The sequence below is a fragment of the Cupressus sempervirens genome, chromosome 6 (assembly GCF_028749045.1).
Source record: "Cupressus sempervirens isolate cs-2001-9-10 chromosome 6, ASM2874904v1, whole genome shotgun sequence".
Classification (NCBI taxonomy): domain Eukaryota; kingdom Viridiplantae; phylum Streptophyta; class Pinopsida; order Cupressales; family Cupressaceae; genus Cupressus; species Cupressus sempervirens.
Genome location: NC_143123.1, coordinates 583,497,416 through 583,510,521, shown reverse-complemented (window position 1 = coordinate 583,510,521; position 13,106 = coordinate 583,497,416). Strand labels below are relative to the sequence as shown.

Sequence of the window (13,106 nt, the reverse complement as noted above, 5' to 3'; positions counted from 1 at the left end):
TATTCTGGTTCAAAATTTAACATGAAAGATGTGCCAAAAAATGGGTAGCAAACAGGGCTGTTCATTACAGTAGTCTCAAAGCTAGTCTCTCCTGCCAGCCTATTTAGGTTGTGAAGCATGGTACTGAAAGGTGGCAAAGCATTGCTCATAAGGCTCTTGAATTCAGGTGGTTTGGCAAGCATTTCTAGAACAACAATAGAGCATATTTCTGGAGTTAGATAGTAAAGTAGATCTGGCCTTAAGATAATTTCTTCCAGGCACTTCCACACTCACATCTCCCACATATTCAGGAGTAAATTTTTATGACAGATGCTGCCCTTGCAATACTATGCTGTCCCAAGCAATAACAGTAAATCAGCAGATTGATTTTGAGTACTTGCAAGTTCAATGGCAGCTCGTTGTTGAGAGATTTTCTGGATATAGTTCAGTTATTTTTTAAATCCACAGTAGCAAGTGGTAATTATTGTAGTCATTTCATGGTTTTGATCTATATATCTTTTGAGGTAGCATTGATGATTGTAGTTGGTTGTGTGGGTGTGCTCAGGACCGCCATCCTGACACTAGGAGATTAAGTGTGAAGGTGGTGTTATTAATTTTTGACACTGGAAACATTCCTAGGATAGCTATTTTCCAATTTGACACTACAGTCATCTACTACATCAGCTACTTGTCAGGGACTAATCTGAATTATTTTGGGGATTCCAAGATGGGCTATGCTGAGGATCATTTTTTTGGTTCAGTACATTATTTTTCCTGTTGCCCAAGATCGTATGGGATAACAGGTTCAGTTGATAGTAAAATGCTTTGGCAAAATATTTTTCATGATATGGAACTCAGCTCTTGCAGGATTCCAATTTGGTTTTTGAGGGTGGTTATGTTATTGGGCTACAGGAGAGGAGAGCATAGATTTAGCACAATGTATTTTCTGCTATGATCAGATTGGTGCAGCAACTACATGGTTGGGATTTTAGCAGATTGACACTTGGGAGCCTGGGAGCACATTTGATTCCAGTATGGAGCAGTTCAGTTATTTTGATGTTGTGCTGGCATTGCTCGAGGACAAAAGCAATCTTTGAGGAGGGAAGACTGTAATGTCCCCATTTTTTAATCACTTCAGTATCGTAGTTGGCTTCAACTTTCTCAGTGACTATTAGCCTTGTGTAAGAGGATGTTTGACGTTTGGCAATGAGGTCAATTAATCTAGAGGAGGAGTCAGGACTATGCCACTTTCCACAGTGAATTCCAGCTTTTGGTGGATCCTCCAAGATTCTTGGAAAGAGCATCTATTTATAGTAAGTCACCTAGTCAGGCCCAATTTTTATTAATCTTCATTGATATCATTTCAATGCAAACAGATTTCGATGCTTTTTGACAATTTCCATAACTTAGATGTACATTTTTTTTACTACAGTCGCTTAATTTTATTAAAATAATTTAATGGGAACCTTAACTTGTCAGAAAGAGAATGAACAGTTTTTAATGGATGCACAACTATACAAAGCACTCATGGGGACAACGAGATGTAAGGGATAAACTTATTATAGTGAACCGTAGACAACACAATCTCTAGTATTACAGACCCAGGCCTGTGCAACGTTAGTATTGCCAGAATTGGTCTCAACTCTCAACATAAACTTGATAAAATGATTGACTGTGACTCTCCAAAAAATCAGCAGAGACTCAATACTAAACACGCAAGTCACAGTTAATTACCAAAATAGATATCTATAATGATTCCAATGAGGAATAATATCTATAATGATTGCAATATGGACTGGTGTCAGACTTTGCACAGACACAACAGTTGTAATATGGACCTGCTCAGGCTCAGACACAAAGGACTAGCCAAGCACACACAGAGTACTATAACTTTCCCAAGGTACAGTATGACCTCTGCCCTGACATTCAGCCCAAGTTTTTAACTTGATTCTTTTCACTTGTAATAATACTTTTAGTGTTCCTTCTAGTTAGTCTATTGCTAGTTTTTTTTGTCTCTTGGTGGATCATTACAACCTATGCCTTTCTACCTTCTTTTTTTCTAGGCAAGGGACATAATATAAACCTCCTTTACCAGTCAGAAAAAAGATAACATAAATTTGCAGAATTCAAAGGACAACAGTTCAAAGATAAAAGCAGATAAATGTAATTAACCAATACCTGACTTTTGTTGTCTTTTGTCTTTTTCCTGACATGATCATCTTGCCTGGCAGACATTTGACCAAATTTACTGCTGTCATCTAGCAGACAGTTGCCAGCTTCTATTTGTCCAGATATAGTATCTAGTTTTGCCAAAGGTTCATTTTCTATGTTAACTTGATCTAAAGTAGTTCTCTGATCGACTTCCTGACATCCGTGCATAGTATTCTTTACAGTCGAGTCAGTATTTTCGAATGCCATTGCATGCATGTTCAATGAACCTGAGACAACATTGTCTTCTACAGAACTGTATTGAAAATTTACATTATCAGTATCCTCAAAATATAATGTAGACAAATCCTGCTCATTGGAATCATGGATATCAAAATCTATTTTATTTTCCCCTTGATTTATTTCATTAGATTCTGGAACCGTGATCTCTCCATTACATAGAACTTCACACCTTTCCCTCGCTTCATGCATCTGTGTCACAATGCAAAATGCAATAACAGTAAGTTCCAATATATCAGAGATTGGGATGTCAATCCCCCATGATGATGCACACGTGGAAATTCATCTTGGTACATTGAAATGAGTCATAAAATGTGTGTGCAAGTGATTTCTAAATCTTGACCAAAATATAAATAAAAAACAAAATAAGACATTAAAAGTTTGTGTCCAAATTCTGCACGTGTGTATATTCAGCATTACTGAGTATCAAAAGAATGGAGTCCAAAACTAAAATTTGCCATCGTTCTTCACAAATAAAACATTTGTACAATAAATAAGGCACAAGGATAGCAACATCAAGTTCTGTTTGTAAATCCATGAGGTGAACACTAGAATTAGTGTTATCTGATAGTAACCTTTTTCTGTTAATAATCTCCTGCTTCTTATTAAAACTAGAAGTGCAGGGGCCAACTCAGCTGAGAGATGAATTATCGTGTTGTCTTCCGGATGACTAAGTTGCTGGCATTAAGTCATGTTTGTTATTAGTGACAACATTTATTCAGATATCGTATGGTTACCGAGCTCTTCGATCAGTCTTCAGTGTTTGCCGAGCAATTCAGTGGTTACCAAGTTTCACAGTTCATACCAAGCATTCCAGTGGTTACCAAGTGAATTCAGGCAATGTGAAGTCCGGTAGTTCAGACCGAGCAGTTCAGTTCTTACCGAGCGGTCAGTGGTTACCGAGCTTCGTAGTGTCTACCGAGTCATCAGTTCTTGTGATGTGAAGCCAGTGTTAACTGAGTGATGGGATGAGTAGTGTTTACCGAGTGCAGGCATGGTAAACATGGAATTCAGTTTCTACCGAGTGACACAGTATCTACCGAGTCTCCAGTGTTTACCAAGTTCGAAACTACATTGAGTGATTAGTATGGACCGTGCCTCTGCTTCTACTGAGTGCATGATGATGCCGAGTAATGCAGTGGACGCCGTGTATCAGAAAGTCGCCAAGTCAACTTTCAAAACCCGAGTTTCTACATTTGGGCCGACTCAATAATATTGGTGTTAACTTGTGTTTTGGCCGACCTTGTAATTAAGTGAATTGAGTTGGTATATATGTAATGTATTGTATCATACCCAAGAAGGAAGTTGAAGTAATGTTTTTGATGCATGAGAATGCAAATGTGAATTAGCAGCAGAATAGCAAGGTCAAATCAGGAGCAGTCAAGTTATATCTATCACATAGAGGTGATCTGTACTTCAACAATCTTAATCAGCAATTCAGTTGTAAGTCAGATCTACTGTTTCATCCTAACAGGTGAATCAGCTTCAAATCCTTTAACAGGGTAGACTTAACAGTCTTCTCTTTAAATCTCTTTACTGAGTGCATACTTCATTGTATGTTTGTAAAACGTTTAACAAGGTGGATCTAGCAGTCTTAATTGCTCCTAACAGAGCAGATCATCAAAAGTGATCATTGTAAGCCTTAACAGGCCAACTTTATACTACGGTATTGAAGTTTTGTGGGTATCATTCTCACCCAATTTTACTTTCTATTTGGAAGGTTTCTAGGTCACCAAATATTGTGTTCAAAGTGTTTTGTGCTTTCAGTTTCTCATGCATGCAATAGATTAGATCCATTAATGGTAAATGGATTATGTTATTAAGTGCTAAATTTGTCAAAAGTTTTGAGGTTACTGATTCACTCCTCCCCTCTCAGTAACCTAGCTAGTCTTGATTATTTCCAACAATTGGTATCAGAGCTATGTGGTTCTCAGGATAAAATTTGACAGCTTGAGCAAAGATCAAGGACAATGGAGATATTCAGACTTGACAAAGCTATTGACAATGAAAAGCTAGATCTAGAGATGGCCATAGCTCAACTCAAAGAAGAAAAAGAGCATATTTCTCAATCCTTAAAAAGAAGGAAGGAACTTGCAAAACAAATGAATGACCACCAGTATGTTGAAGAGAAGATTGAAGATTTTTTCCCCTCAAGTAGTTCAGATGAAGCAAATAATGCAATCAAAGAACTCCTAGAAAAGAATAGCTCCCTACAAAAAGAAGTAAGGAAATTGAAAAGAGAACAAGAAATCCAATCAATAAGATTCTGTGAAATCTCAAAACAAAGAAATAAGGCAAAGGAAGACTTGGAGGCAAGGAACAATGAAACTCAAAATCAATCCCTTCAACAAGAAAGTCTTATCAATCAGCTCTCCAATGTAAATGAAGAAATCATGAGTCTGAGATCTAAAAATGAAAGGTTAAGAAATGATTTAAGCACTGAAAAGCAAATCAATGAAAGGTTGAAAGTTGATCTAAATTTTGAGAAGCAACTCAATGAAAGAATAACGAAATCCCACGCAGACATGGATCAATTGAATCAGCAAAATGAGTAGAATTTGTATAGGCAAAAGGGAAAAGCAGGACTTGGATACAAAGAAGAAGGTGAATCTTCCAAACAAGGTGCTCAAAGGAATCAAAGACATTCTTGCAATTACTGTGGTAAAATAGGTCATACATCAAACAAATGTTGGAGTAATGGAAAGGCAAAATTTAATGGAAAATGCTACAGTTGCACTCAGCATGGTCATAAAGCTAATAAATGCAAGGAGAAACCAAAATTTGAAGGCAAATATCACAAATGCAAGAAACAAGGTCACAAGGCATCTGAATGCAGATCTAAACCATTCAATCCAGCTGAACAATTTGTAAAGGCAATATTTGGTTGGGACTACAATTCTTGGTGTAGATGTCATTACTGTGGAGAATATGGACACATTGGCATAAACTGTGAAAGGCATCACTTGAGAAGAAAAGATACTGCCATAGGATGTACACATGTACTAAACTTGGTCATATAGCTAAGAATTGCATGAATACAGGTAGAGTTGAAGATGAAAAGAAAGCAAAAGCTGATAACATCAGGAAGCAGATGAGACAGCAGTGGATTCCTAAATCTACCGAGCAAGCTAGTTCAAGTGATGGTAGTCAAGTCACTCAAGAAGTGGGTGACTCCACCATTTCCAATTAAGTTCTTAAGGAAGAACTGGAACTGTATTTTCAAAGACAAATCTTAAACAGTTCCAATTGGAAGGAAGCAAAAGATCCAAATCAATATTCCAGATACAGTGGGATCACAAGAGTTCAGCATCAGTAGTCACTGAGTAAAGTAAGGTCATACCGAGTGAAGTCGAGAGTAACAAGGTTTTGTTTGGCTACCGAGTTACAAGCTTTTAACGAGCAATCTGTGCAGATAGTGGATGACAGGGTGTCACACACTATGTCATTATGGCTCTCATCGTACCGAGCATTAATGAGAATTTTTTTATCAAAAAGCAGGAATTTGACTTCATTTCCATCATGATTTCAGCATATTCAGAGCAGAGCGACTTGCAGTGCATTCCAGCAATCTTGAGCAGTATTTGCAACCGGAGTTTTTTGAAGAATTCTCAGTTTACCAAGTGATCATGGCATCCAACAGCAGCAAGGTGAAGAAAGGATTTGAAATCTTGATGCGTGGTGTTGAGTGGAAAGCTCCGAATTTCAAATTGGTACTAGCGATTGCAGAATCCCTCAACCTGAATGGAGCTAAATCGCAGATTCCACCAAAGGTACTTCTTATCAATGACATTCGAACTCATTTCAAATGTACAGTTCAAGAGATAAGAACCCTAGAAATGGATAGTGCCCTAGGTGAACTCTGTGCCAATGGAACTCTTAAGCCCGAGCATAAACACCTAGAAGAGAAAGGCTTAACCCATATTCCTCACCTGCCACGAAATTTTCAAATTAAATGGATTAGGTATATCTTGAGCCGTGTTCATAATGGTCAATTGTGGTTAGAACAGCTAGTCTTGATTACGAAGAAAATGATTCATCGCATTACTGATCTCCCTATGCTTACAAAAGCCAAAGTTACAAAAACCCTAGGTTAGGATGAGCTTCAGAAGAAAACCCTAGCCGAGTGGAATGGCAGAGGAATGAAAATTAGCAATGTATCTGATGTGGAACTCAAATTTGGCATTCATATCATAACTCATAAGGTTTACAGCTCTAGTCGACTCAACAGTGTGCCGTGTAAAGCTATTGACCTAGCTTATAAGGTTGTTAAGAAGAATTTGGAAAATGACTTAGCAGATTTAATGTTGAAATAGTTGAACAAGAATATGGAAAGCATCAGAACCTCGAAGAATAATGCATGCAAATTTGGTTCTCTGTTGACTTGTTTGTTCTTTTATGTTCAAAAGTTTTTCCCCTTTAAAGGAACAGTGGTATGGAGAAAAGACACACCAATTCTAGACCAGATTAATGAGTTTCTAGCTGAAATGGGTGAGAATTTTGATATTATCATGGACAATTATTTTGAAGTTTTCAAGGAAAAGATGAACAACAGGTTCAGAATACCCCAGAAATTGGTTGAAGACTATAAGGATGATGTCTGTTTTATGGTTGATAGTGACAAGGTATACATCCAGGCAGTAAGGCCTAGAATAGTGTGGGTAAAACCTCTTCCTTATGAAGTTAATATTGATGAGACAAAAGAAATAATTGAAGCACTGGTAAATGAGCCTGTAGATCCAAAGGAACCTATCTTTGGAACCTACGACGAAGCCAAAGCCAAAATAGAACTTGAGATCAAGCTTCCACAGGCAATGAATAAAGGTAAGAGGAGGATATCCAAACTGATAACAGCAAATGCCCCTCTTATGCTTACCGAGGGCAAAGGTGAAGATGAAGAAGAATATGAGAATGAAGAAGAGGAATCAAAAAAGGAAGAAGAGCCTGTAAGAAAGAAAGGCAAGGTGATTATCACCAAGCCACCCAAGCCCTCCACAACTGTATTCACCAGCAGATCCAAGAAGAAAGGAGGCAGTGAAGTTGTGTTTAGTAAGCCCCCTCTCACCTTCTAGGAAAGATTGAAGCAATTGGAAGAAGGTGCTGGTATAAGAAATTTCAAAGCATTAAAATATGAAACCAAAACAGATGCTGAAAAGATGCAGATTGAGGAGTTGGTACTGACAAAGATGGGAAAATGGAAATATTCCCCTAATCAAATTGCACCTCAGATTTCCAATGAACTATTAGTAAGATTAAAGCCAAGATGGGAATCAGCCATGCAAACAGCAAAGGACATTTATGAACAATCTCTAAGATAGTTGTTACCAAGCATTACCAATGCTGAGGTAAAAGAAGCCATGAAGAAAAATGAAGACAAAATGAATATCAGATTTCATACTTGTTTAATTTTGGTAAAAGACATAGAGCAAGTAGTCAACGATGCTACATGTATGTGGAAAAATATTTATCATCTGCACAAACCAAGTGAGAATCCAGTAGAAATCAATGATGATGATGATGATGATAGTGACAAGGATGAAGATAATGAAGAAGATAATACTCCTTGTGTCACCATTGATGCTGAAGATTATCAGGAATTGATGAAGGATGATGAAGAAGAAAAAGAGGATGAAGCTGAAGAGAAAGACAAGCAAGAAGAAGAAGAAGAAAGTGATCCAATTAGGATAGCTACAGAAGTCATAGCCTCCCTTCCTCACTCTCTAGCAAAAACAGTAACATCATCAGGCTTGGAGACAGCTTCAGCAAGTGTGATTGTGACCACAGCAGACACATCAAATGTCCAATCACTCTTTGCTCCCTCTCAGCTCAATGTATCACTAATGAAGTGTCTACCACTTCAACTACCAAGCTGCAGTCTTCTACTTCTTTAGTGCCCGAGTCAGGATCATCAGCAATAAGTACAGTCTCTTGTTCTACAGTTTTGGCTACTTCAGGTGTACTTATTCCTGTAAGTTCTTCAATTGTGCATACTTCTGTCAGTATTCCACCTATAAATACTTCAATTTTGGGAAGTACATCAGTTTTGGATTCTTTTAGTGCTCCAGTAAGTATTCCATCAATAGGCACTATACAAGTTTTTACTGCAAGCCCTACTGTTTCCACTATTGTTTCTGTTTCAAAATCTAAAGTATTAATGTCAGAAGTTGAACCAAAGACACCACTAAAACTTCTGACTAGTGGAAAAGAAATTGAGGCAGATATAGATTTGGACAAGGAGATTGAGATTCCCAAGTTAGATTTTGACAATGCTACTGTAGAGCAGATGAGATTAGTTAGTCAGCTTCTTGAACAGAAAGCCAAGCAAAAGCAACTAAGAGAAGAGAGATAGAGAATTCAGAATTATAGAGAGTGCCAAGAATATTTTGACAAAGGCTATAGGTGTTGATGTTGATTCTTCTCAACACATTTTGTTGCAATTAGAAGAGGCAGTTAATAAATTCAATGAGGATTCCACTGGCCAGGATAAGTTATTGGAGAAAGCAGAGAAGAAGTTTGACAATAAAGTGCTTGAGCACATTGCTCAACAAATAGCTGTCCATCAGGTAGAGCTCTTTACAATTTTGGCAAATCTTGCAAATTCCTACACAAATGTAACATATCTTTTTGCTAAGTTATGTGATGTTACCAAGTATACCAAAGAAATAAAGGGCAAACTGAATAAGATTGATGAGGATCTGAAGGCTAGTGCTCAAAAGTTGCAGCTTGATCCCAGTTCAAGCTCTGCACATCACATTACGATCAGATTCCTATCAAATATGCAGGCAGATTTATTGAGAGAGGAAGCAAGGATCCGGTCTACACTTATAGACATCCAGAACATGATCCTTCCTATCATGGATACAATGCAGAAGCATATTGCTTATTCTAAAACATTGATCCATGACAATAATTTTTCAATTGCAGAGCATATGATTGAACTCTCTGCAAAAGTCCAAGTTGCACTTCAAACCTGCAAAATTTTGCAAGAAAACTGGGACAAGACCATAACTCTTATTCTTAACGTACATTCTGAGTTTCTTTCATATAAGTTTTTTACCAAAATCAATCTACATATTGTGAACTTTATCCTTAAGATGTAAAACAATATGGAAAGCAAAGCAACAAGTTATGGAGATCCAAGATACACCCTGATAGCCAGAATATGGCAGCATACAGAAGACACACAAATTGTTTCACAAAATGGTTCCACATTATGTGGTCTTCTGCATTCATTTCTGAAGATTCACACTTTGCCGATTGGGTTTGATATTAAATGGCTCCAATAATATGGTCTTCTGCTTCCACTACTGGCTACTCATAAATTGGATTTGATATAAAATTACTCCACAAAATATGGTTTTCTATACTCACTAGCGGCATTCACAAAATTGGTATTGATATGAAGGCCTTGAAGATAATATGCAAATGCAATTGGTAATTGTATACCCAAACTTCACAACCTTGGCAACATTACTCCAGTGTGTACAGCAATGTATGCACACAGAACATGTTGTTATTGTAAATGTCCATAGCGAATTGCAAATTGGTAAAGAATACAGAACGCGCACTATTTGCTTGACAAATGATTCATTTGTAAAAATCTCATTACTGAGAATTTTGGCTGCCATGAGTATTTTAATACCCAAATCATTACTTCCTTAACTATTAAATATGTCTAGGCATTTTTGTACAACCTTCACTAATTGGTAATAATCAGGGGACCCACAAAGGACATGAGCAACACCTGAATATGCACAAATGGCTTAGTGGGAGACTATTAAAGAAATTAATTGTAACTATGAAATGACAAATAGTGAGTGCCCTACATTTGTAGATTTAAGACGGACTTTTTTCCTTCTTTATACTCTATAAGACGTGGATGCAACAAAACATCAAGTGGATGAACAAATGGAATATCCATTTCAATGTGTCCCACAAACAATAAAGAAATAAAGGTATTTGTTATGGAGAAATTCTATGAGAGGAATTAGGGAAATGGACTTGGAAGGAAAAGGACTTATAAAGTCAGCGAGTTCAACCCTACTTGTCACCAACTCCAAAAGGCATACATAGAGGCCAACATTTCTTGGAAAGCTAAAACTCTTAGAACCAACTCCCACCATCTTAGATGTGAGATCGGATGATGGAAGGGGCCAAAGAGCCTTGGGAAGAGAGAGTTTGAAAATTTTGCAATTCTGGGAAGATGGAAACCAAACAACACTTTATTTTATGATGTGATCCATACAAAGACAGCAGGGTTAAATTCGTCGATATTTTATCTGACAGCTATTGGTACGATCCATTCAGCAAGGAAAACATTGAGGTTACGTGGGCTCATTATCAACTTGCACAAAAGGAGAACTAAATTACCAACATTGGTTTAGTGGGTAGGATGACCTGTAGGCTATTTTTGGCCTATATACGTTAAAAATTCATCAATCTATCTTCTCTTTGCATTCGTAATCAGTTTACTGGGTAGGAAATCCTGTAGGCTATTTTTGGCCTCATGGATGTAAAAAATTCATCTATCTTCTCTTGCATGGGCTGTGATCCGAAATATTAATGACAAAAAAATTTACACAATCAAGAAAGTATAACAGCATGAAAAAATGTATTTTCCGATCAACGCAAAATATAGACAACTTACATTGTGGCAACTGCTCAGATTTTCCGAAAGCCTTGTATTCTCAAGCTCCAAAACCTATGTTATCAAAAAGGAAAGAATTAAACCAGACATTTTTATTTGACGGAAAATGAGAACAATGACAAAATACCTGAATTAAAATGCTAAAAGTACCTGAATTCGCCTGGTGAGCACGGCAACTTGTGACTGTAATTGTTTGATAAGATTGTTAGCAGCCTGTAGCGCTCCGTCTGACTCCATTATTAACCGTGGCTTCAACTGGTGCACTGAATAATATTAAAACCCGAGCTTAAAGCTCGACAAAGGAAATGGGAGATCCCACTGTAGTATAAACAGTATTTTCTTTTAACCCGTCTGATCAAACTAGAATTATAGTGTTATATGTTTTTAATTACAACATGATTATACTTTAAAAATTGGTAGCGGTCGATAAGGGGGGCGCCAAACATTAATTTTGAATAGCATAAAGGTTTTCTATTAAAATCAAAAATATAAAATATGTTTGAGAGAAAAATTTATAAAGTTTTCAGTATTTTATTGTGATTACAGATGTATAAATATTTTTATGTATTAATATATCTTAATCAGGTATAACATGTAAAATAATAAATATAATATAATATAATAATAAAGTAATAATTTTTAATAAAATATGATATTATATATCAATAGGAGCTTTATTTTTTAACAATGTAAATCTTCAATATTGTTCTTAAAGTTCTTAAGGCTCCTTTTGTCCTTACCAGTGACTAGGAATGACAAATTGCCATGGGGAGAAAAGTTGGGAGGACAAGTAAATTACAAGATAAGAATGGCATGAATAGTAGCTAGATCAAACACGGCTCTAGCAATCAAATGTGCATAATATTGTTAACCTCCTACACACAAGCATTTTTCACTCGGGCATATTGTGCTACTCTTGGTCAAGCTAAGGATTTCTCTTAAGTAAAGAATCATATTGGAAACAAGGACTTTCCTTAATCCAAATAGCCAACCACAAAAATGGAATGTTTGCTTCATCCCTAAATCTTGTTGTTTTCAAACACCTAGCGACAACATTCAACTAGTTTGGTTTAGGTCATAGGTTAGCTCATCCCATACAAAAAAATAAAAGCTTTCAAAGTTCTCATTTTAGAAAATTAATCCCTAATAAACAAATGTGCCAAAAGAAGCATTGCAATTACACCAAATACCAAGCAATGCTAAAAGTAAACAAGAGGTAACTCACCTTGCAACATCTACAAAATAATGGAGGGAGCAAGAATTCCTACCTAAATAATAGCAATTTACGCAAAGGAGATTTCACTATTGTTGTTATCAAACGCTTAATAACAGAAGATAGATGGGATAAGTGCATGAAATATGGACTTTTTGCTAGCTAATATGGGTCAAAAAAGATCTATAAAAAGCATTTTTTGTATGGTTGAAATGGAAATTTGTAGGCCAAGTAAGTCTCACCATCCTTTCTGACAATTTCTTGTCTATAGATTACAATAAGGAATCATTAAAATTAGAGTTGTTGAATGGCAAACCAAATTTCTAAGAAAGCTTTAATTTTAGACTCATTAATTGGCAACCTAACTTTGATCCCAAATAGTGTTGTCCCAAAAAATCTCCTAAATGGTTCAGAAACTATATTTTCTAATTGAACTACTCCATATAGATATACTCGTAGAAATTGGCAATATGTTAGGGGGCTTTTGGGGGATAGAGGAAAAATTTTCACTTTCCACTATTGTTAAAATGTTAATAGAAATGGATATATATCTAAGATAACCTTAACCTTTGTAATTTATTACTGAAAATGATACTTATTATATTAAGCCATAATAGTTCTCCAACCACATATTTGGTAATGTGATATCACAAGTTGAACCCCAACTACAACAGGTTAAGATGCAAAATCCAGTACAGGAAGAAAGGACTAGCATAAGAATTAATAATGAAATAAGAGGTTTCATTATAGAAAATTAGATTGTTAATACAATTGTCCTCACACACAATCTCACGACAAATTAAGGGAAACATTGTTATAAAA

The 13,106-nt window shown here is 36.3% G+C and overlaps 1 protein-coding gene across 7 annotated transcripts in view; it reads right to left on the bottom strand.

The window, feature by feature from the left end:
* Positions 1-11,439, bottom strand: part of LOC149553589 (Pseudouridine synthase family protein) — a 321,934-nt gene extending 310,495 nt beyond the window's left edge. For 5 of the 7 annotated variants that reach the window (XR_016353129.1, XM_089789007.1, XM_089789009.1 and 2 more), the window contains exons 1-3: positions 11,222-11,424; positions 11,072-11,125; positions 2,158-2,619 (exon numbers count right to left, since the gene is read on the bottom strand). Coding sequence is in view for 6 of the 7 variants with exons in the window: in XM_089789007.1 (XP_089645133.1) it covers positions 2,158-2,619; positions 11,072-11,125; positions 11,222-11,308 (603 nt within the window). In the remaining variant the exon portion in view is untranslated. Of the gene's footprint in view, positions 1-2,157; positions 2,620-11,071; positions 11,126-11,221 lie in introns of all 7 variants that reach the window. The other 2 variants (XM_089789008.1, XM_089789006.1) reach the window with 2 other exon arrangements.
* Positions 11,440-13,106: the final 1,667 nt, after the last annotated feature.